The sequence below is a fragment of the Lichenostomus cassidix genome, chromosome 1, assembly GCF_008360975.1.
Source record: "Lichenostomus cassidix isolate B80296 chromosome 1, HeHo_3.0, whole genome shotgun sequence".
Taxonomy (NCBI): domain Eukaryota; kingdom Metazoa; phylum Chordata; class Aves; order Passeriformes; family Meliphagidae; genus Lichenostomus; species Lichenostomus cassidix.
This window is the reverse complement of record NC_139479.1, coordinates 67,311,149-67,336,823: the sequence shown is the minus strand read 5'-3', so window position 1 is coordinate 67,336,823 and position 25,675 is coordinate 67,311,149. Positions and strand designations below refer to the sequence as shown.

Below are 25,675 nucleotides of genomic sequence, written 5' to 3'. Positions count from 1 at the left end.
AAAGGATAATGGCTTCAGGTTACCAGAGACCAAAAAGTGCAATTTGTCACAGGAAAATGAAAAAGCAGGCAATTACTTCTAATATGCAGTCTCTCCTTACTGCACAGATGTGATGTGTGCTGTATGAGCCTAAATCGGCTCTCTTGTACTGATGATGATAATCTGAAGTATTCCATGTAATTGGGATTTCCTTTTATGAGTTTAAAACTTGATAACGCATTTTTGTCCAAAAATCTTGTATGTCTCTGACAGCGTCTCACAGACATAAGCAGACTTCTCAGCAGGGAGATGAAAACAGAGTGGTAACCTGTCAGATCTACTGTCTGTCATTTCTTACATTACAAAACCAAAAAGCATCTAAACAATGAAGCCTTACCTTTAAAATGTATCTGGAGTATAACATACAAAAAATTACCCAAATTTGCAGAAATTTTGAGGGAGCAGATCTGAGCTGTGACTGCCCAGTCTCCCTCAGTGACTTTACTCAGATGACACAGTTTGATATTCTCTTAACATTCAGGAAACCTGAACTCTTGCATAAACATGATAGTAGAGAATTATAAAGACTTAGAGTGGTGCTACTTTAAGTGTGGACAGAAGCACTATTGTGTTTTTATAGACGTCAGCTGCAAAGGGCTATCCAGAAGGATAAAGGCACCAGAAAGAGAAATCAAGATGTGTAAATCCTTAATAATGCATGCTGGAGTGGCAAGGGTGGTTCCTGTTGTCAGGGGAGGGGTGGGGAGAGAAGACAGGTTGGTAAAGACCCCCTGATGAGATAGATGACTACTAAGTATCATTTGTTAAGATCAGCTCAGTAGATCTTTTAATTACATGCCTTGTCAAACATTTTATGGAGCTGAACATGTAAAGGTGGAGGTGGACTGTCCTATTTGCTGCCATGGATCTGGAGTATTCAGGTGGAGATACACTGTTCAAGAGGCTGCTCTGACAGCACTGTGGTTGTCTAGGCAGGTGTGTTTCTGTCCTTGGAGGTATTCAGTGCTTTGGCTGGACAAGGCCCTGAGTAACTGCATTTCATATTCAAATTAGCAAACAAGGTGTCTTGCTACGTAGTTCTGTGATGTGATTGTCATTTCTCCTTGAGCTCACAGAGAATATTCAAACTGCCCTCACAGTAACAAAATCCAACTTGGATTTGATAATTCAGCACTATGGGCCTCTGGGCATACCCATCATGGGACGGTGTTCTCCCTCCAAAGTGCAGTATCCACGTCTGCTGCCAGTGGTTTTGCAGGTGGTAGTCCCAGCTTCAGACCCTTTTGGCTGCCAGATGCCTGTATTTGCACCGAATAGGGATATAATGTGTCCTGTTCTAATAGGGACGTTTCAGTTACACCCAAACAGATACCAAAGCAGATTCCTACATTCAGTGCTTTTTTTTCCCCGTAGGCACCACTCTGTTTACTTCTGCTTTAGGAATTACAGCATAACTCAGTTTTTGCTGTTGCTTTTGATCATAAATCTACAAAAAAAAAGAGTCTAGTTTCTAGCTCATATCGTCAGTTTAAAGACAACTTGTAATTTAAGAAATGTGTGACATTTGTATATAAATTTTTCCCACTTGTTTTATGTCTTTGTCCAAGAACATGAATTTCTGGTAAGAAAGCATGCAATAACTCTTTTAACAGCATCTATTATGAAATGTTGGGTAGATAAATACAAATTTTAACATCATGTTTTAAGACTTGAATTTCTTTTAAATCTTTTGTTTAATCTGAGAGCAGTAATAAATCACATTGTCCAGGTGACTGAGGGTGGGCTGTTATTTTTCCTAGGTAATTGTGATGGCTCACAAAGCAAAACAGTGATCTCCAGGAAGAAAGCAAGATAGCATCCAGACTGCTTGCAGTTAACCCATCTCTGCCTGAACTAGAAAACTATTCATGAAAATTTCATTGCAGAATTAAAGCATTAAGAAAGATCACTGCTGGAAACTGTTGCTTCAGGGAAAGGTAGGACTTTGCATTAATTATCCAGTCATTATGGATTTACATGAGATTTTTCTGGTAAGACTGATAATAAGTTCTACGTATTAATGCACTTGTCTATTGAATAGATTTGGCAATTATTGTAATATTTTTGGTAAATAGCTAAAAGTCTTTTGCATAGGTGAAGAATGTAAAACATGCAGATTGGTATTTGGAAGCTCATGTATATGTGGTTCTTACTGAAAAAGATTGTGGGCATAAATTTAAATATTTGGCAATGACAAGTTTTGGGTTCTTATGGCCTGACTTTAAATATGAGTTACAAAACTGTATTAAGACCATCACATGTGACATGAGACTGTGCCTACTTTACTGTGGATATTTGTGGATTGTTTGTCTTAATGTTATCAAAAACTGGAAAGCCATTATCAGGAGCTGAAGAAACTTGTGGGTTTTTACTAATCTGATACAGTGCAAGTGTTTAGTTAAAACTTTCCTGGGGCTGAAGTTCCTTATAGAAAAGAGTTGGCTATATTTGGTTTTCTAAATGCTCATATGTTGCTTGAAAGCAGATGAACAAGTATTTTGCATGTGTACTAATTAAAGGACATAAAATAGCTGCAATTGTTACCATGCATTTATATATCAAGGAGCTAGGGGAAAAATATACAGCAACATGGGTACATTAGTGTCCTCTTGAACAAAACAAAGCCTTTCTTTTCCTACTAGAAAGAAGGTTGTACTGGTTCTAAACTACTGTTAGGCTGTATTTAGTCCTTCTGTCATAAAAATAAGGTTTCTTCCAGACAATTAATTTTGCTGTGTAATCAGCTACAAGCCACATCAGATTATATTGTTAGTAGAATTTCTCCTGGAGTGCTGGCTTCTATAGTGCTCCCAATTCTATTCCACTGGGGAGTGAAATACTTTCTTTTGCTTTTAGAGAGAAGTACTGTAAAGACTCTTGACAGGGTCACAGCCTTTTCAGTCTGAATAGTTACGTTATTTTCTTTTTGGTTACTTAAACACAGATATTTCTGTTTCAGCTTTTCTAGATTTTTGGATGATGGTTTTCAGCACATTTGGACAATTATTATAAAGCCTTTTATTATTTAGTGCTTATTTTGTTTTGACGTACTGTGGTTTTTATTGAAGACAGTGCAGATCAAAACAAGTAAAAGGATGCATTGATGCTGTAGAGCACAGAGATCTGTAAATGTGTGGTATGTATTCTCGACCTTTACGATCATGGTGCAGATGGTGATTTTCAGTGCCTAGAGATAGGCTGTTCTGTGCACCAGAGATGTCTGTCTTACAGCTGACATGAAAAGGACTCTATTTGGCTGAGTCTGTAAGTTCACTTTGGCTTGAGGTAGGGCTCTAGGACAGACCCCCATAGCAGCATGTCCAGTTTCAACCTGGTGCGTGGTTGGAACGTGTGGAAATTCCCATGACAGTCACTGAAGGGTGTAAGGGAGATGTCTACCCCTTGCAGAGCAGTGCAGCCCCAGGAGCCTAGAGCACGATCTCCAGTGCTCCAGACACGAGATTGAGCATGTCTTGTTGCACCATGTGAGCCAGGAGGGAATGCCTGATGACTCTGGACTGGAAAAGTACAACTGTTGTAATAACAGGCTGTAAGCTGGGAAATGCAGGAGCTGTTTCCTTGACTACCTTGCATCTGTAATTGTAGGACTTCCTTGTGCCCCAGTTAAGCAAGCTCAGAAAATACTAGATCTGACCACTCCTGGATTAGTTTACGTGTTCTAATGTGCCTTCAAAGAACTGGTTATACTAATGTTTCTCCTTCATTAAGCAGATTGAGAAGATACAACCTCTCAGCAGTTCAGCTAATGGCTTCTGAGTGGAAATGGTATCTCATGGCAGCAGGCTTCCCACTCCAGTGAATACAAATTTGGCATATTAGCAGGTGTCTTGTAAGTGTCCTTGAACTCACGGATGGAACTATGTGAATATGCAAGCATATTTGTGGGATTTTATTTTCTAAAGGGAGATGAAACCAAATGACATAATGAGCTATTGTCAAATCTCTTGTCTATTAGAAGAAATCCCAGGGAATGGAGGGACTGATTTAGTTCCATTTAACTAGAGCAGTGTTGTTTTTAAATTACACTGGTTGCATGTCAGAAAAATTAGGAGTACTGAAGTCTGATGAATGTGTGACCTATTATCTTTCCATAGATCTCTCAGGTTTTGGAGGATGACAGTGCTGGCCTGAACAAGAGAGTGCTAGAGAGAGGAGAGATCATATCTGTTGCTACTCATAAATATAACTGCCTTATTTTCTCTTATTTTAATACTCCACTGTAAATTTATGCTATTTTATTTGATTTGATGATATCTTAGTAGTGTATTTGTCCAGCTGTATGTTGAACTCAATTAATTCTGTGCCTTTGGCTTTTAGAAGTAACTAATGAAAACTGTGTATTTAGACCCAGCAAGGCATGTGACAAGCTATCTGGCAGTAATCTAGGAATGCAATTAATTGTGTTTAATTATGCACTTTATTGGCTAGGCTGGAGTTTTAAAATTTTCCAAGGTGGAGACCTTGCACAGGACATAAAAATTCAACTATTTAATTTTGTTTTACTACTTTGACTTCATTGATCAGAGTTTGAGAAACTCCATCATTTCTACACTCAGTTAATTGTGAAGCCTGTGTTACCTAGGAAGATCTTGATCTTTACTTAAGTTCAGATAGCGAGCATTCGTTTACTGAGTGTCAGAGAAAAGTGCAGATCTCAGTGGCTACAGCTTCAGGAAGTTGTTCTCCATTTTGATTTTCCTTCTTGGAAGGCCTGCCTCTGTGAAAGATCCAATTCTATAACTGCCTAAACTATGTACATATATACATGGATTATAGTACTTTACAAACTGGAGAATGAGATATTTAAAAAGGTCTGATTGATACAGGAAAATAATTGAAAATGAATTAAAAAAATAGGTGTCCAAGAACTGAGATGGAACACAAATATAGTAGTTAAAAAAATAAAGCAAGAAAAAAACCCCAGAGAATGAAGAACTGAAAATAGTTGTTTTGTTAGTTTTAGGAATTCCTGCTGGTTGCATAGAAATTACCGAACTTAAGAGGTCACACTACAATTGCTCAGTACCTTTCAAGCATTCATTTTAATCTAGTGCAGAGATCCAAATGAAGACTGACACTTGGAATTTGAAGGAGGCAATATAATTTTTTTCCTAATTAAATATATCAGTATTCTAGCTTCGAATCTATTCTGGGAAACAGATCAGCATTGTGCATCATGTTGAAGCCACCAGTCTTGACTTGAATCATGTAGTATTTTAGACCTGATACGCATTATTTAATATTGACTAAGAGTGGATTTTGGTTTCCCTTTCATGTTAAGGAACTGTAATAGTTCAGGAAAGGAGTTTGTCAATATTAATTCCAAAAGAATTCTTAAGAATCTCTATAGCTGTAAGATGTGTGAGTGCTTAAGTAATTTGGTTTTTGCTTTGCCTTTTCGATTTCTTTAAAATGCGGGTGGGTGGGAAGGGGCATAAATAAAAGAAAATATTTTTCATTAAGAGTGTGCCTAGCACGAAAGGTATCACAAAATAGGCAGCAATTCTTATTGCAACAGCAAATACTCAAAAAAAAAAAAATCACAAGATGAACAGCAAAATCACAGAGAGTATGCTGTTATTTCCAAAGTAAATATTTTACCAAATAGGTTTTTGATACAAAGAACAAGATGTGCAAGGAACAGGATGTGATACATATCCAGTACAACATTTTAAACACATTTTAAACATCCTGGCTTTTCCCTTGGCTATATTTAGATAAAGCTTAAATTTCTCCACTCAATGTTGTTTTGCTTTGATTAAAACAGACAACATTTTACCCATGTAGGTGGCTTATTTGGGGGGCTTTTTTAAGTATAAGCAATTTTTTTTGGTACATGTTCCTCCATATAGTAGAATAGGAAAAAGGCTTTCATCCTTCATTTCCCCCTGTAGAGAGATGAGCTAAAAAGTCCAAAGGTACAGATATACTACTTTTTCTTTCAATGCTGATGTTCTATTTTGGAATATGTGCTGACCTACTTTCTGTGCTTCCAGAAAGCGGCTGAAAAATTTTAGCTTAGGTTGCAGACTTGGATTTATTTTTCAGTGTATTTTTGTACATACTTTCACACAGATATGCACACACACACACATTGGCAAATGTGGGGGTTGATGTACAATAGCAAATCAAGATTGCCAATTTTGGTGCAATTTCAAAGTAATAGCAGCAGAAATATGCTGCTAGACACATTCTTTAAAAGGATTTTACAAGAGGATAGTTCCAGTCTAGTGGTGACATTATTTAGAGTTACATCACAAGATAGAAAGTTTTCAGTTTCCAACTTCTAATAAATTTGATACCTAAATGGAAACGTCCAAAATTGTTGTGAGAACTGCTGTAAGTATCTCATTATAATGGTTTTTTTACAGTTTATTCTTTATCTTCCTCTTGTCTTAGACAGTGGAAGACAAAACCCCTTTGAATCATTTGCTTTGACTCCATGCATCTTTTTATACAGCACTCTGACCATCAAAGAAAGTTCAGCCCATTAGTTTGCCATTCCCAATTAAAATAATGATACATAAAGCTTTGGAATTGTATGAACAAATTAGGAGAAAACAAGTAATGATGAAGCCCTGCTCCTGCCCTCTGCTTAGGGCAGAAAAAATTTATCAGTCTTGGCAACTCTGTGCTCACATCTGAGCTCTCCCCAGCAGAGTAGCTCTGCTGGTGGAAGAAAATCCTTTTTAGTGTATTGAACTTTGCTCACAATTACTGTAATGCAGAAGGTCTTGGTGTGGCATTCTTCTCATTTAACCTGTGTGAGATTCAAAGGGTAAGCGTCTGTAAGTCTCAGTGAAAGGCTGCAGTAAAGGTGAAAAGACAATTTCTCCTCTCCTCAGAAAGAGGAGATGAATTCTGCCTGGTAGAAGTACATCTCTGTCTCTCTGTTAACTACAGATGGGGTTTAGACTTTAGCAACTTAATCTTTGAATGTCTGTAGCTAGGTGAGGGAAATACAGTCTATTTTCTCTGTATATACCCCAGTGTACTGATGTTCTGCAGGGAAAGGCAAGACTGTAAGTGAGGCCTCAAAATATCATGAATGGTAGGTCTGAATCCTCCTATGACTGACAGACATCTTATTTCTCTGGAAAGTATGATGGCCTCCTTAAGCTAAGCTATGCATATGTTGTGTTTTTCTAAGGTATTTGAATTGCTACTTCTTTAAATTTACATTGTATACCCTAAAGACTACATACAGTGCATTTAAAAAACCTGTCTCTCAAATCTTCATTTATAGTTGATAATTGAGATGAGTTTTAGCTCTATGTGAGAGTTAAGAATCCTATAGTTTCAAAGCTTTTTAGTATTTTTGTAAGCATTTGGATGATGTAAAATTTTCACTTGGTAAGAATCCTGTGCAGTGCTACTATTCTGCAGAGTGTCTAAAATTGGCAGGATATTAGTTGAATTAGTAGATATCAAGTTGAATCAGTATTACAGCCTGATAATCATATGTGAATTGCCTAGTTAAGTGCTCATGGTAGAGCAAAACATGTTCTTAATGCTGTTACATGGAAGGTAACTGGGCATAGATAGGTTGCAAATACAAAACTGTTCAGGGTAGAAATTTGAAGCGAAGCCAAGGGGCAATTTAAGAAGCTTTTTCAGCTTGGCTGACAGTGTGATGCTTCAATATGGTGTAACCAAAATATTGTATCCAGTGCCTTAATATTTCCACTTAATAAAGAGGTATAAATAAAGAGTTCAAAAATGAGGCCTCTGGAATTTTTGAAGGTCTGGAGAGGGGAAAATAAAAGAAAAAAACTTTTATATTGTGAGGCCTCATGGGTTCAAACTTGTAAATTTATAGAATAGAATTTTGCACAATAAGTTGATCATCATCTACAAATTTTTGCATTTTAGAAAGCTATCTCAAAGCAAGGAATTTCTCAGTTTTATAAATAAAGGCACCTGAACGTTGAAGCTGAACTAGCTTCATCCGAACCCAGTTTTTCTCACAAGGAAATATTAACATTGAAATAGATGAGTTGTAGCATCTTCCAGCAAAGAAAGAGGGATAATCCTTTCATTGTGGAACAGGCACTCCCAAAAGCTAACTTTACCCTTGCCACTGTTCAGTATAGCTAGTGAAGAGGCAAAGGTTGTTCCCAGCTCTAAATCAATGGCTCAGTCCATGGGCTGTAAAACAGGTAAGGGAGAATAAGCTCTCAGGCTGAAATTAGGTTTTGTTATTTAATTCCTATGAGTCCCCAGTACTTTCCAAAAGCCTGTCTTTAGCTAGCAGGAAAAACTCTGCAGCCTTCTGTATGCAGTTGGTCGGACTCTCATTTACACTGATCTCTTGCATTTTGTGTTTCTGTGCTGTAGTATTCCCCATGCAAGCTGTGTCCCTTGTTAGACTTGAGAAACATATCTGGAAATCTCACTTCTGCTGAAATGTGATCTGAACTTCACTCATTTCTTCGTGTGCTTTCAATACGTATAGGATGGAAGGGAAGGGAAATCTTAAGTTATTTAGGTCCCCTTGGACCCTCTATTATTTTTTACCCTCCCCAAAATTATTTGTTACATTTGCACACTACCCTGAAAGAGCTGTTTCACCAATACTTGCTGTTCGGAGTCAAGACTTGGAAAGACAGCCCCCAAAGAATTCTCTCCACCTAAGAAACATAGAAATTATATGACCAGCAGTGCAAAGGGCCACAAGTAGGTCTTAACTCTTCCTTTTGTACTTTTTCTCTCCCATAGCTGAAGTGTGTTCTCAATGCAGAGTCACTTTGTCAGATAAATTTATGGTGCTAACATGACAGTAGTGCTTAACTACAGAAAGGAAGGGTAGTGATTCCTAACACAAACTGATTGAAGGACTTATCTTACTGATATATGTCTCCCTGAAAAGAATTAGTTTCTATATTATTAACACTTTTTATTGGATGTTTGCATAATTGCAGTAGTCTTCAAGAATGTATTTATTTGCCTGTTCTAGAGACTAGTAATGACTTCCCAGAGATAAGCCAGATCATGGTGTTCTATGCTATCACAGGCATTAGTTCTTCAAATTCCTCTTGAAACTAATCTGAAATGTCAGGAAATAATTTTTTATCCAGGCTATATGTCTGAGTATCTTTGAATCTGGATTAATTTCAGGATTATCATCCTGAGTCTAAAAACCCTAATTAGTCAACAGTCCAGGTGAAAAATTTGTTGCTCCTTGATATTTGGCCGCTCATTTTAATTTCAGGGTTATAAAGCCTGGACCTTGGAAGAAGCATGAAGATAATGGTGTTTCATGCACCTCCCTGGACTGTGGAATGAATTACGGGAAAAGTTCAGTGGGAGTCTCACTAAATTTGGGAGCGTTTCAGGATTTATCTTTCTTGGCAAGCTTTTTTTCTAACTAAGCCCTTAATTGAGTTTGTGTGAAATAGAATTCCCTGTTTCTGAAGTGCTGGATAAAGATAACATTAGAAGACATTAAGGAGTGAAGGGTGTTTCCTTTTCTTGAGAGCGCTGATACATGAGTGGATTAATGTTCACAGTCAGTGGGCAAACAGTTGTCTCAAAATATGTACTTGCTACAGTGAGTGTCTGACTTAAACTAGGTTATTGCACAGTTTCATTTTACACTAATGCTGTGTTTTTCTCAGTTGTTTCCATTTGTGTTACTACTCAAAATAAGGTTGTGTTGCCTTAGTTTAAAATTTACCAGTTACACAGCTGATATTCAGAAAAGTAACTCTCCTTTTCTATTCTGTTGTTGCAGGAGTGATCTTTGTTTCTGATTTCCATCGCATAAAATAGTATGTGTGTATGGATATATGTATATTTGGTGTTTATCTGGAAAGCCTTGGGCCACTGCAGCACTTTGAGCAACACAGCCTGAGGGAGCATCTGTTAAGCACATGATCTCTCTTATCATTTTGACTGTACTAGTAGGCTTGCAAAGTGGACACAGCTACCCTCTTCTGCTAATACTGTTTTGAATGCATTCACTGTTATTCTTGCAAATTAATTGTCAAATTAGTCTAAACTGTAGCTATCTCAGGCCTGTGCAGAGTCACAAATAATCCCATTGAAATTTTAAAATGTTTTTCTAATTTGTTCTTGTTCTGCTTGTATTAATTGTAACTGTGTCCACTGAGGGTCTTAATATGAATCTTAATGGAGAAATTGAATAATCACTATACATATGTACAGTTTTATTAGCCTTATTAAATATCTATATATTTATATATAAAATGCACAGCCACACTCCCTTAAATCTAACATTGCCATACAGGGTATATAAATTGGGCCATATTTATAGCAGGGTAGTAGAACATGATGTTTTTCCAGTCCTGTCTAGGAACAATATTCCAGGCATGATTTGGAAACCATCTTGTCATGCAAGTGATTCTTTAAGAAATCAGAGGAAAGTAATCAGTAAACCTATGAGTTTTAATGTCAATGTTTAAAAAGGTGACGAACTTTAGTTATGTTCTCATACATCTGTAGGTAGCAAGGTGGACATAAGAGTACCTTAAAACATCTCTGGCTTCAAGTAAGTCTGTACAGCTTCTGTTATTCTTCTTTTTATGTTCTGTGAATTTTTCTCTCTTTTTCAGTCTTTAAGCACTTGGAAATTTTCACTTACCCTAAAGCTTGCTTTAGTGGTCAGCCCCTGCTTGTGCTTGCCAAGCAGGGCTCACTGTTGCACTGTGGCAACACTGTGTGTCAGTTGCTTGCCGTTGGCCACTGCTTCCTGTGGTTTGGAGACCGTGAGTTTCCTCACATCCTTTCCCCTTCCCAGTTATTTTCACATGTGTACTGGTTGTCATTTTTAATCTCTGAGTATGGTGGGTTTGGGGGGAAAAATTTACATGTACTATTTAGGTAGCTGTTGCTTTCCTTGTTTTTTGTCTTTCTTTCCATAACACTATAAGAGAAGCTCCAGTCAGCTTCTAAATCTGCATTTATGAACTTGTGTAGACAAACTTTGCCTTGGCCATTTTAATTTTGTCCAGGCAATGCTTTGCTTACTGCAGATGGGAGAATGAAAAGGGGAGAAGAGAGGCATGCAGAGAGGGAGTAAGCCAGTGCACAAAAAATGCTTCTATTGTAGCAGACGTATCTACTGTATTGCAGTGTTAGGTGCAATAAGAGGTCCTTATTAATACTGTTCAAATGCAAAATAAGTACTTTTATATATGCTAAAAGTACTGAAGTTTAATATTGTACAATTAAACATGGACAAATATTCAGCTGTGGGATTTTTGTTTCTGTAGCTGGAGGTTTTAAAGATCATTTACACATCCTGCTTTACAATGCTGTAGCAATGTCACAGAGAGTCTTGTCTACTGCTGACTCCTGAAGCAAAAGCCGAAACTCATGTTGGGATTGTGCATCAGTCAGACATTTAGAGTTTAGGATTTGTTCTGGTGTTTCTAGAGCTCTGGCCTCAGGTGGAGTGCTTTTTTTTCATATTGATTGCCGTTGCACTTGGGATGATGATCCTAAGAAGTGCTTTTTAGTTCCAAACTGGGTGATTTTTTTCCTCTATATCTGAAACACTTTTTTTTTACAGAAGCTGAAATGCTGTTACAATCTCACACATATGTGCTAACACAATTTATTTCATGTAGAACATAACACTCAGAAGTGGTTTTAAATAGAAAAATGTCTCTGAAATCTGTAACCTTCATATCATAGTTTGCTCACTGTATTCACTTTCAACCCAGAATGCAAGAGGAAAACCATCTGCCATGTTTATTTGGGCCTAATGCTACCTCTTATTAAGTAAATTCCAGCAAAGCCTTGGGTCTTTCTCCTACCACTATACCCAGAGCATGGGCTTAATGTCCCAGATTGCAGTGGAATAATATCAAGCATGATTTTTTGATTGCAAGTGTTACCATTGTGTAGATTGTGGCAAGTTCCACCCTCAGCCTTCGATCTTTGGAAGATGTCCAGCCTCTGCCACTTGGGCAAAGCCTGGTGGGTCGACAGCTCTGAGGCCATCTGTGAGGAGTCCTGTTAGCTAGCTGGGTTCCTGTGCTGTGCCTCTACACTGTACCTTGCCAGAAATTGCCTGTTTCCTGGGTTTCACAGCTTTTCTGTTGAAGGATTGACTTTCAAATCCTCAGAAAAATAAGGCTGCGACAGCTATCGTGTAATGAGAACATCAGCATAAAACAGAATTATTACAAATGGACATTATCATATGAATTGTTCTGCCTGTGAAATGCTGTGATATAAATCAGCTTTCTGTTTTAATAGGGGAAGTGCACATTATGGATCAAACAGTAAAGGACTAATAATATCGTACAATCAGATTACACCTTTAACTGTATATTTTATGTTGTTAGCAAGCAAGAATATAATTTCAAATTAAAGGTGCTTATCTTCTTTTAGCTGATGGACAATGCATTTGAAACACTTGGCCAAATCTCTTCTCAATATTCATATATTAAAATCAACATTCCAGCATAGAAAGCAACTCTGTAAAAGCTCTCTTCTTCATGTTTTATCTGTTAGTATCGGAGAATTTGAAAAATTGTCTGTGCTGAAAGCCTACTTCTCTTTTCTGTGATTATAATTAAATGTTATCTATCACAAAACTGTAAATATAATGCATGATATGAGGAGCATCTAATACTTTTATTTAGCTCCTTGAAGGTCAGGTGTAGCCTGGCAACTAAGTCCTATTTGCACAATTCTATGAGTCAGTGTTTGCTACAGGGTAGAAATTAATGTGAACCTAAAATGATCTCTTTGCTGTCTTTAAGACTATGACCATGGCTGATTATTTGCTGACCTTTTCCTCTTATACTCACTTCGGAGAAATGATGCTTGACTAAAGAGAGGTTTTTTGGATGCTAAGGCTGTACTTCATCCAGATTCTGCCTATAACAGCATTAAACTGGAAGAAATAGGTTAATTCAAGCAGAGAATGTGTCAGATGTTCACATCCTATGGATTAAGACAACCAAGATATTCCAGAAAATTAAACAAATAATTTTTTGATCAACAGTTGGAGGATTTGAACAGCCTCAGTATATTTGCCTCATTCCTTATTTTTTGATACCCTGTTTTCTCTTCCTTTGTTGTTTAGCTTTTGCTAAAAGAAGTTAGAGACTTCACGGAGTAGATAACTTTGCAGGTCTATGACTTTTCTGCTATGCATGAGTATTAAGTGATAAGCTTATGGGGAAGAAAAGAACAAGATTTGTTTGCTAAATTGGTATGTAGAGTTAAACAGTAACCTGGGCAAGCAGATACCTAGGAATATTCAGCTTGATTGGTAACAACTTCATGTCTTTAATCATGTCTGTAAAATGCACCCAAATGAATTAAGTAACCTGAACATTGCCTTTATAATCTTTTTTTTACAAATATTTTAACTACGGGTAACATGGCACAGTCACTAAAAGAAACAATTCATATATCCCTGTCCTGGATGCCTGCTCTTGTCTTTTTGTCCTTTGTGGCAGCATGACTGCAAATAAATAAATAAATGAATAAACAAAAGGTAACTTAGGTTTGTGCCATAGTTTGCTGTGCAGCATCACAAATTGGGTGACAATGAAACATGGGGGGAAGCTCCATGGGCCACAGGCAAGAAGGATGAGGTTTGGTTGATTAAACTGTCCTGGTTGAAAATGTTAGTATAGCTCAAACTTTCCCTTCCTACCATTAGCTCAAACTTTCCCTTCCTACCATTGCTGTTCCTCCAACATGTATGGCTTGGAGGCTTCTTTCTCCCTTGAGGTACCATTCTGTTCTGGTGTTTGTAGCGTGATGGGAAGGGCCATGAATCCATGCACACTGTTAGAGAAGTAACTTCACTAAACCAGACAAGAACTCATTGCAGAGATCATTCACCTTTTCCATAATACAGATTTTTCTGAGCCAACCTGCACAAGGTGACACACTGAGAGCATTTTTTAGAAATCCTGAGAACACTTTTTAGAAATCCTTTTCTTGCTTCTGCTGTTGATAAGCATAAAAATTTCCTCAGCTGAAAATGAGGATGGCAGCTCTAATGCAGTCATAATAAGAACTGGCTTACTGCACATGAAATATAACAAGATTTGCTGCTGCATTATTAAAAAAAAAGCTAACAATTTCCCCTGTGAGATAACTTTTTTTTTTAAATTACCTGGACCAGGTTAATTTTGTAACTTCAAATATGTATTTCTGTAGTACAGAGTACCATCCAAACACAAATGAAACATACCTTTAGCACTTATTTACCAACCTTCAATCAAAATAATTGGTTGTAGAAACTGCAGACAGTACAACTGGGTAGCTTGCTGGATGCAAGGGGTAGGATGTTCTGATTTAGGCTTTGTAATGGATAAACCAAATGGTTATTACACTGACCTTTTAAATCATAAGAAAATACTGAAATGCACCAAACTTACCAGAGAATCCTGAAGCCTTATAAGCCTTTGCCAGTCTGAAAATATAGCCAAATTATGATTCCTGATATTTGTTTTTCATAATTTCAGCATTTTTAGTATTTAGCTCTCGATGTAACACATTCAGTGATTACTTTCCTGTAGTAATGTCTTCTGAAGGATCTTTTGTAAACCTCTGACAGGATAAATATTAGAGTTAAGCTACTAAATGACACTTAGGCATCTTATTCTCAACAACTTTCAGACACCACCACAACCCTCAGTTTCTGTTTTACCACTGCATATTCCTTTGCTTTACCAGCTTAGGATTGTCTGTTTTCAGAACAAGTATTTGCTTGTGATTTTCAGAACAAGTGATTTTCAGTTCTGAATGAATTTCAAAGTATGTGTTCTAGAGCAGATGCTATAAAAGGCAATTTGAAAGCCCCTCAGGGTCAGACTGATTCCTCTGTACTATTGCTGGACCAGGGGTTTGTGCCCTTGACACATTTTGCCACAAGAGTATGACCACTCCACACATTTGAGTGTCCCGCAGCCATTTCTTCTGTTGGAAATGTTCCACTAGGCATGAATATTCATTGGGCTGCAGAAGGTAAGAGTGTATAGTGCAGCAATTGTATCACTCAGTGAGAATATGGGACACTCACTTTCAAGTCACTCTTCTAATCAATATTTAATTATTTATACATTTCAGTTTTTTAAGCAGGAAAAGTTAAGACCTGTTTTCAGACTATCCTGTCAGCTGGTGCTTAGGTCACTTACTGAAGAGGTTGAAATTTATTTAAAGCTTCTATCAAATTTCAGTTTACAGCTCCTCAAAAGTTAATTCCTACATTTTTTATTTCTCAGTCTTCACAACTGGTTCAAATACATTTATTTGCTCAGATTTAAGCATTTTCTGTTGTTTCAAAAAGCATTTGATGAATTAACTTTGGTTTAGTTGGGCTATTAGGAATGGACTGAACATTTTTAAGTTGATTCAGTCAAAGCTGAAAAAACAAATGAAAGAGAAGGTGAAGCAAGGAAAAATTCTTGGACTCATTTTTTGAGGGTTTTTTAATTAACTGGGAAAAACAGGGTTAGATCCACAGATGCTACAGGTTTGAAGGATGTGAATTAAGTATTTTGCTCTTTAATCTTTTGCTCTTCAGAATGTAGAGAACTTTTTTTTAAACGTAACTGAGCAATTTAGACACACAATTCCTTTTGGTTATAACTAATTCTCACCACCTAACCTCTTTTGGAATCGAGAGGAATTTTCAAAAGTGTATTTTCACATGTAAAAAGAACTCACGACCCTTAGAATACTCAGCAAGATCAGAAAGAGTCCATTTGTTATCTCCATTTAATGTTCATTTAGTTTAAATTATCAGTTTGTTCTGAATGGAGGGTATGATTTCTGAGTCCAGTGTATTGAAGATTAGATCCTTACATTCCTAATTTCAACTTTCAGCCCAATACATTATAATTCCCAGAGGAACAAGACAGAATCTAGCAGACTATTTGCATCCTTCTGTATTTCTAACACAATAAAACACTTTAAAAGCTACACACATTTTATTTATTTATTTATTTATATTATATCCTCTCTTCCCTTCCAAAAGCATGCAGATGAACCATTTACTTTCTGTCAGCAATAGTAAAGGCTGTAGTGAATTTCACATGAAAACTATATTTGGAACAGCCAACCTTCTGATCATTACACCAATCATACTGTGTACCTTATCCTTAGGAAAGTAATTAAAGCATTCTTGGTTTAAGTGTTTTAAAAGAATTGGAGAAATCAAATTCTATCTTCAGGTGTTAAAATCACTTTTCCCAAGATATCCATTGTTGAAACATTATTAACTCTCACTTTGAATTACCATTCTGCTTATTCACTTTGCCATGTTAAGTGCTGGTTTTTAACAGCAAAATGCATGAAGTGAGAAGATTTGTTAATTTGATTTAGCAGTTCATTTTGCCTCATTAAATATATAATTCAATAAGAAAATTAGCAGGTTCATATAAAATATTTTAATTTGTCTTTTCTGCTTTCTGAACATTTGAGAAAGGAAGCTCATATCCTTGGGGGGATCAAAAGATTTCATCGGGATTAATTGGAACAAAACAAGTAAAGTACCTGGAGTTTTAATTAAGTGGAGAATTTACAGACCATCTTTGTCATACATGCATTTAAATGTCTTATTTTTGCTAGTCAGCAGTTACAAGAGAGAGAAATCAGTCACACCATCGCATCTTTGATTTCTTCAGTAGGAAATAACATTATTGCTCCTTGAGGAAAGAAGCCCCCAGCTGACAGTTGTGGCATAAAACCCTTTGTGATTTGGACTGTTTATCAATCTTCAAAAGGTAGTTTAGTGAAACAGCAGGACTCATAACCCAAATACACTTGTTTGGGTTGTGCCTTTCCCCAGACAGGTCCCTAGGCTGGCATCTGGAGTTAGATGGTTTGGTTGGTCGTTGTTCTGTCATTGTTTGCTTGTTTTGTTTTGTGTGTGTCATTTTTGTTTGTTTGTTGGTTGGGTTTTGGGAGTTTGGTTTGTTTGTTTTTCTCTCACACTGTTTTGTTTTTGTAAGGCTAAGCAGCACCTGTTTAACTTGCCACGTTAATGAACTATTAATGAATTGATCTGAAATGCTGTGGGTATAATATAAACCGTACTTGCCTTAGACAGTGCCTCATATTAAATCGTATTTCCCACTTTGCAAAGACTGTGCTGCTGAGCTCAGGTTTGCTGAACTTCCTAATTACCTCAAAACTTTCAAACAAATTATTTCAGCCTGTCTCCTCCCTGTGCTGTTTCACTGATGCAAGGAGGGGCGATGCAGTAACTCTACACCTGTCCCAGCACACGCCTATCAACCTGCTCAACTTCCCCAACGAGTGAGTTGAGCATGAGAACATCCGAGATTGCTCGGCTCTGTAACCACTGCTCTGGATGCTTCTGGGTGTCAGGGCTGGCTTTGCACTGGGGTGGCTTTAACACTTAGTGCTCCATGATGGCACTTGATGACAGCAGCTTGTACTCCAAGACTAAAAGTAAACTGAATCCCCATCAGACTCGTTATAAATCAACACGACGGAGAAGCCTGCCACCAGACATCCTGCTAGAAAATGATTTGAAAGGAAAGTTTCAAAAAAATATTAGGAATATAGACCCTATACACCCAAGGCGCACTAAGAAAAGACCTTCTATATTTTCAGGTAGGAAATTGCTATTTTAATAGTGTGTTAGTGCAGTATCTTTTAACCTTTTTGGTAATTGAAGGATTCAGCAGTTGATTAGTCAGAACTCATTCTGTTTTAAAACTGGAGAAAGTTTTCATTGATAGATTTAATCAAGTACCATTTATTTTAAATTATGTCAGCCATTAGAGTTAAAATGATGGAACCAAAAAGGAAGTCTTCATGTTTTTGATTTCATGTTGCCTGCTTGAGGGGATTTTTTTAATACATGGCATTTAAAGAAAGACAGTTGTTTCTCTAGAGCTTTAAACTGTATTTTGCTTAACCCCACTTCCATGTAATATATTCAACAGCTGCAATGTAAGAATCTCTGTTGCTGCTCTGATGCTCTATCTCATTGCTTTTCTGGAGGAAAGTGGTGTGGGGAGTTCTTCAGTTTAGCAGATTTTTTTGTGTATGTAGCCAGAAGTTAACATCACTAAATAATCAAATGCATGCTTTGAATTCCTGGTTTGAACTGGAGCCTGTAATGTCAGGAGTTAATAATTTAGTTTAGCTCTCTAGTAGGAACAAGGTGTGAGTGTATTTCAGTCAAGCTAATGGCAAATCTGGAATATTTTGTTGTGTTGTGCTTCTAAATTATTTTAAATGTGCCTAAAAATAGGCAACAGATTAGCACAAGGACAAAGGATTTGTTGGAAAACAATCAGGTCATCTTTACGAGGAGGACTTAAAATGTTCTGGGGGGAAAAAATCAATACCAGCTCATCCCTGCTGAAACTGAAAATGTGTTTCTGTGAGTCAATCAGAGAAAATAAAATCCTTTATAGAAACAAAACTTCTTTAAATTAAAGTAGCTCCCTTTCCAGATAGAAATTAGGATTTTCACATTTCTAGGGGGAATTAGTAAAATCATACAGATCTTTGAAGAGTGGTGAATTATATAAAATTATTTAAATATTAATTTTATATTCCTTAGTGACAGCTAAGCTTACATGGGTATCTTTTCAAAATCTGAAACACTGGTGAAGGAATGGGACTACAATGTTAAAAGATAACACAGGGCAGCATTGTTTGTGTGGGATTTAGATCCTCTGTTGTACCTTTGTTAAGGTAGCTGAAATATTTCAACACCTTAGGAAGTAAAGCTTTTTTCCTCCTTCCTATTCTATTTCCCTAGCTTAAAAAAATACAAAAAAAGCCTTAGCAGATCTCAAGTCAGGTGACTCAGACATGCCCAAGGCTCCTGGGCTTCCCAGTGCCTGAACTGGCTCTTCCTAAGGTGATGTGGTCTGTTGGTGACTCTCCAATCATATTATTTTGGACAGGATAGACTCTCTGTATCTTACCTGCCTTTGTATCTTACCTGTATCTCAGTTGCCACTTTTTATCTTTTACTTACCTTTTCTGCTCCTTAATTACTCTGTGGTTTTGGGGTTTTTTTCTCCTGTAACTTTTCAGGGGTTTTTTTCCTGTACATTGGCATTTTTGTGTGGAAAAAACATATTAATTACTAGCCTTCTCTTTGGTCTTCAAAACCCATACTCTGTTGTGCATACCCAGATTTCACCTTTATTCTGTGACTTTTTTTTTTTTTTTTTTAATGCAGTTTTTTCCCTCTGCTCTTTTTCCACCCTCCCAAATTACCACATTAGCAGTAGGACTCCATTCTTTATGCTGTGTCAGATATGAGCACTTTATTGCAGTTTGTGTGTCTGGAACACTGCCATTATGCTTATGAAATCCACTGCAGATGTGTTACTGTACACTCAAGGGCACTTAACTCAAAGGTAATGCAAATTGATTCCTATAAGCAATTGATGGAGCATGGTGGAAAGATGGGTGTAGCCTTTCATTTGGTAGGTCAGCAGTACTTGATTTGCTTTTGAAAACAGGTTAACAAAGTAAGCTTGAAGACTTCCAGACCATTGTCTTTCATGCTGTAAATGTAGGTTAGAATGGAAACAGAGCTGTATCATACAACCAGGGAATGGTCTGGGTTGGAAGGGACTTCTAAAATCTGTACAGTATCACCACCTTACTGTGCGCAAGGACATGTTGCTCAAAGCCCTGTCCAACCTGACCTCGAGCACTTGAGATGGATAGACAGATATTAAATATAAATAAATAAATAGACAGACTTACTCTGCAGTCTTTTGCTGGAGCCATTTGAAGAATGTGGTAATTCCTACTTCCTTGTTTCAGCCTAGTCATCTATTAATACAAGTATTTTTAATCTACATCATTTTGACGCTTCAAAATCTAATCTTCTAATCCCAGCATCTCTGCTAAATCTTTTGTAACACCATTAGCCTGTCTTTCGTTTAGGACATTGTTGCAATTTAGCCTCAAGTCATGGACTCGTTGTTTTCTTTCCTTTTATTCTATTTTACAGAGCTTTACTGATAAAATAGTGAGCAGTGACACAGCAAGACATCAAGCTGCAAGGAAATACATCAGTCCATTCACTGGGACTCTTGTTTCAGTCTCAGTGAAGACTCAGGGAGGGGTCTTGCATGAAATAGCCTTGTTTTACGATTTTTTCTTAACTGCGATAGATAGAAGCTCATGCTTTAAAAATGAAAACTGAAACCTGAGAGAAGTGAGTTGTCTCTGTCCTGCCACCATGAAGTTAGTCATTCATGTATGCCTAGGTAGAACTATGCAACCAGTGGTATCACTGGGTTATTGTGTTCACCCCCATATGGCAAGGGGAAGACAAACTGTGTGCTGAGCAACCATGACATTGCCCAAGGGATACACTTCACAGAGATACCTTTTTCTTCTTTAACAAAGCACTTCTTATTTTTCTTTAAATCTGAAATGTTTCGAGCTGCTATTTACTTCAGGACTTTGTTAATATCAACTGCTGATATATAAGTTTTCATTTTTAACTGTTTCATGGTTATGCTTTTATTAAAAAAAATTACACAGGCACAAGGGAGCATAATCAACTTTACAGGGCCATTTATTGTCAACAGAGAAGTTCATCACCTTAATTAGTGGTGTTTGTACAGATCTGCTGATGTGATCTCCATTCAGCATAATCTCATAGCCATGGCTGAATCTTACTCTGGCAGGAACATGCAAGAATGGACTGTCTCTTGTCTTTACCTGAAGATAAAGCTCTTGCTTGTTAATGAGAGAAGAAAGAATTGTATAAAGACAGATGGGCAGCAAAGGGACCTTAGCAGACCATGGCTTGATAGAGCTACCTAAGAAAAATAAATTGAACTAACTGAAGCAGCATAAAATTAAAATGGATTACATCTAAACATAATGAAATGTGTATGCTGACATATGTGCAAAAGCACAATAGCCTGAAAAAAATGAGTCTATATTTTTTCATTTTAATTTAGGGAAGCGTAGGGTGAGTTTTTACTCCTATTGCTTTTTGAAAGAATGTTGCTGATGTTGTTGTTTGAGTTTTCTCTTTATGCATGGCAAAGACATAAAATTTTGGCTGGGAATGAATGTGGAAAATAGAATAAATAAGACAGAAATCACAAAGGTCAAAGTGCTAGAAAAATATAACAGTCAAGTTCTACTTGGAAGCCATTTCTATTGTGAGCTAGGGATGTTTGTTTAAGTAAGTACCATTGAAAATCCACTTCTAGTACTGTTATTAGTGTCTTGTAGGCTTTTTTCCCTTATTCATAATTTTCATATGCAGGTAGTCTGTTTCATTGTTGAATGGTGCTTGTTCACTGATATGTCAGCTTTGAAGAATGGAAGGTGAGAAAAATAATTGGGGTTTTCTGCCTCTCCCAGGATTAGCCACGCCTCCATTTCATGACCTGTGCCTCAGGTGTTGCCTTCCCAGCCAAAATAAGCGCTGTATTCTGTGAGACAACACATTATCCCTACTTTGGTAAAAGCAGTGTGGTGTTGCTGTGAGTTAATGTAACGAAGGGCAGTGGTTAACAGTACTTTACAGAGCTACTCAAAACAAGAATGTAGGTTGCTATGCTGTGATTTTACAACCAAATAGCTAGTATTTTGTAACAAATTCACTTTTTTTTTTTTACAGTGAAAATATTGTCACAGTTAGAAGTCTTGAGGTACTCTCTCAAAGCATTTCTGGAGTTCAGACCAGCATACAGTCTAGCAAAGTCACTTTCTAAAATAAGTAAGTTGATTTCATGCCATATTTGCATGTAAATTATAATAATGAAAAATAATAAAGAAATTATTTTATGTATAGGAAAAATACTTAAAAGTTGTTCAAGAGTGTCATGAATAAATTATTTAATTTCTCATGAGTCATGCAGATAAAACAGCCAGTATGTATGACTTACTTTTTACTTTTGACTGGCTGTATTAATTGGGAAAGACTTGCCAAAATCTAATTACTTTTAATAAGGATGCTTATAGTCATGGGTACAGTATGTGTCTTGATTCAAATGAGTAATAATGATCTGTGTTCAGTATTTTAATTTGGTGAATATTCGAATATCCTGCCTCCTCTCTGAATAAATTGTGCTGCATGGCAATAATGTCTGCTTGTGATCTGCACATGATAACTGCTGTTCACTTATGCTGCCCCTGTGTCAACCAGCACAGGGACATTTGGAAGCCTGGTCAGTGATGTGTTGCATTTTACAAGTATCATCCAGCAGAAGGGAAGGCAAGTCTGGCTTGTCCCAAAGTTTTTCTCTTCCCTTCCTGACTGGAAAAAATTGGCTTGGTTTCCCATTAATGCTGTTACCAAGATCTTCTTCTGGCTGAAAATGCAGGAGGAGGGAGTGGTACCATTTTTTTGTTATTTGCTGTTGATATTGTAAGCCAGCATTAGTTCTGTGTTACTGTTTTTTATTGAGCCTTACGTTAGGATATGCCATTGGTGCATTGCTGATTGTGTGTCCACCCGTTCATCTGGGAGAGTGGCTACTGCTTTATTAATAGAAATTACAAAATTGATAATATCTTGCTTCAGTCTGGCCTTCTGCTTTTTTGTGCTCTTGTACATATTTATATATATTACTTAATGCACTCTTCAGCATTTAGTTCTTGCATATTTCTGTTAAAGTGACATTTTCTTCCGGAAGGATGGGTTGATGATTCAGAGAAAAGCTCTGGTTTCTGCATGAAGTCTGATGTAATAGAGGCATGTTTCCAGACTTGTTTTCTTCTTGGGTTCACTGGTATTTTAGGGAGTGGGGAGAATGATTTCCAAGTGTTCTTGTAAGCAAAGTGATTAAGATGCTGCCTCATCTTTAAGTTGTACTGGGGACTTGAAGGAGGTTCTCTGTGTCTACTGGAGAGTAACTTGAACATGAAAATGAGGTAGAAGATAGGGAGGAAGGTGAGGTTAAGATAAAGTAGGCATCTTCTGCTATTGTGGTTTGGATTTTTCATTTTTAATTTGTTGTTCATTTGTTTTAAAAACGGTTTAGTTGTCTCCTAGATTTAAATTGCCACCATCAGTTGTTAGAGATGTTAAGACTCCAGTGTTCAAGTGAACGAACCCCGTTGTATTACACAGTAATATACCTCAAATCTTAAATGTCTATGGGCTTGTAGATTTCATTGCGCTGAAAGACTTTGTGAAGCAATTGCATCACTTGCATCCTGATTTCAGCACAGATTTCTGTGCGTGCTGCCTTAGAAAAAGCATGTGAAAAAATAATCTGGTTTAGCGACATGGTTTACTAGTTTCACCCCTTGGCTCTCTGCTATGTCCTTGCTAGGGAATAATGATTAAACTGTAGAGGAAAATCTTAGAACTTGTGCTGAATGCTCACCTTCTGGGAAATAAAACAGTTTTGAAGTTTCATATGTTTATATGATTTTCAGGAAGAAGCACTGAACTAATATTCAACACTGGTTATATCTCAAAAAGAAGTGTATCAATATAAAATGTATCAAATTTTAAAATAGAAGTTAGAGTTCTAAGAAATGTTTGCAAAATAGGAAACAGACAAAAATATTTAAAAAATATTTAAGAACAAGTCAGTCACTCTTTTTATCAAATGGTAGTAGCCTTAACTACATTTCATGTGCAGTAAATCCATGATTTACTTTTTAATGTTTGTTGACATTATTTCTAAGTAAATCTTTCCCTGGCCATCAAGAGGTAATAGAACTTTTTTTTCTCTTTATCTGATTTAAGATACACTGTGAACAGTGCAATCACCATAAAAATATGCCAATCTTGGGCCCATGGAGATATATTTTTGTACTAATGGATTGGACAGATTGACAACAATTTTTTTCAGTGTTTTGAAATGCATATTTTAATGTATGGAAGACAGACATTACTTTTAAAGTCTTATGGTAGTGCTTCTGCAGTAATGAAAAGCTTATCAACCAAGTAAAATGTTTTAAAATAATTAGACTTAAAGGTTGTCATAATGGCTTTGATTTGGCCTTCTGGCTGATACTCAGTTCCTCTCCTGAAGAGCAATCTTCACATAAGCAAGTGTAGATAATGATATTGAAGTATATTCTCTCAGCAGTCTAATGGGTCTGTGGACTGCATACAAATCACTCAAAATATATTTCTTCTATAGTGACTGTTTAATTTTAGATACTTTTGTACACATGTTGGGTGCATTTGGCAGGTAACTAACTTTCAGCTATTTATACTTTACACATTTGCACATTTAATTAGAGTATACTGTATCCAAGTTAAATCACCTGATAATCTTGGAATCTCTGAAATTAAAAATTGTATTTTTTCTTAATTTTAATATTTTTGCTGTCTTACTGTACCTGAAGTTGAACAACAACATCAAGAAGTTTAAATCAGCGTTTTATTAATTTGTCTAGCTTCTAGACTGTTTTGCCTGAAGATGGGTGTACATAGTAGAATTCATCTTAATTACAAAAGACTATCTAATGAAAACTCTTAGAACACAACTAAAGTGAGTTGGAAGATTTTTTTTTTTTTACTGCTTGTCATGATAAAAGATGCCCTTATGGATGAAATCCTTATGGTACTTCTGGTAAACCTGCTCTAAGCAGATTCATATACTGAGTTCATGTACTTAGGTTTTTGTAAAAACAAACCAACTGTAGCTCTCACATTAATTTTCTTTGTTGTTATTAATTGAGTGGTTATTTAGGAATGTGATTTTTTTATTAATTGTGGGGGTTGGATCTCAAATTAGGAACCTGACGTGAGCAGGTCGTTCTGTATTATATTTGGGGTTTTTGGGAAATTGAAATTGCAGAGTGTTTCTCAATATGATACCAATTTAAATTCCTCTTGCACTGGATATACTGACGTGTAGCTGCTATGCAAAGCTAAAACACGGTATTATATTTAGAGGCACTTTTGAAGACCCAAAAAATGACTCTTCATGCTTTTTAATCATATGCTTAAGTTGTACTTAAAATTTATTAAAATAAGAAATCTTTTCCATCTCATACTGGAAGATATTTCTGTTTCCAGGAAAAGAATGTCTGTAGTTATGCAATGCATATTGTGTGTGCCACAATCTTGTGGCTCCTTCTACAAGGATCTGCTGTGTAGTGGGCTTTTTATTTATTTAGTTGATTTAGAACTGCCTGAGGGTATTGATGTGACTTTCTGTGTGGATTTGCTCTGTGTCTCTGGAGTTACTGTTTCATGTTGGCTGTAATGGCTACATGCTTTAGTGGAAGAACATTGTAGAGATTGCGTATCTATATGGTATCTACGTGCTGAATTTGTTGTGAATTATGTGCTATCAGAGTAAACCTTTTCTGGGGTAATTTATGCTGCATGGTAAACAGTAAAAGGTTGGCACAATAATTTTTAAGCATAAAGTTAAGTCTGTGTATTGGTAAGGTGAGGAACAGTTCACGAGTGCCATCTCTCTAACTGTAGTCTCCTTCATCCTGTATTTCCTTCTTTGTTTAGTATCTTTGAGTTAGTCTCTTGCTGGCCTGTCCTCTCTTTTCTTTTTATGCAAGTCAGAGGAATCTCTCTCTAGCAAAGTTCCTCAGTTCCTTCTGCGTTTTGCCTGGCTAACTCTCCTAACAATTCTCAGCCCCAGTTCAGAAGTTGGCAAGAGCTGAGGAATCAAGAGAGAACTGGATGTTGCCACCAGCATTTAGATAATGTTTTGCT

At 36.7% G+C, this 25,675-nt stretch overlaps 1 protein-coding gene across 5 annotated transcripts in view; it reads left to right on the top strand.

Annotated features, from left to right (window-relative positions):
- Positions 1–25,675, top strand: part of FRY (FRY microtubule binding protein) — a 227,402-nt gene that overhangs the window by 26,442 nt on the left and 175,285 nt on the right. For 2 of the 5 annotated variants that reach the window (XM_085061815.1, XM_085061806.1), the window contains exons 2-3: positions 1,800–1,976; positions 21,650–21,748. Coding sequence is in view for 2 of the 5 variants with exons in the window: in XM_085061771.1 (XP_084917897.1) it covers positions 17,430–17,637; positions 21,650–21,748 (307 nt within the window). In the remaining 3 variants the exon portion in view is untranslated. Of the gene's footprint in view, positions 1–1,799; positions 1,977–17,361; positions 17,638–21,649; positions 21,749–25,675 lie in introns of those variants that run through there. The other 3 variants (XM_085061771.1, XM_085061762.1, XM_085061823.1) reach the window with 2 other exon arrangements.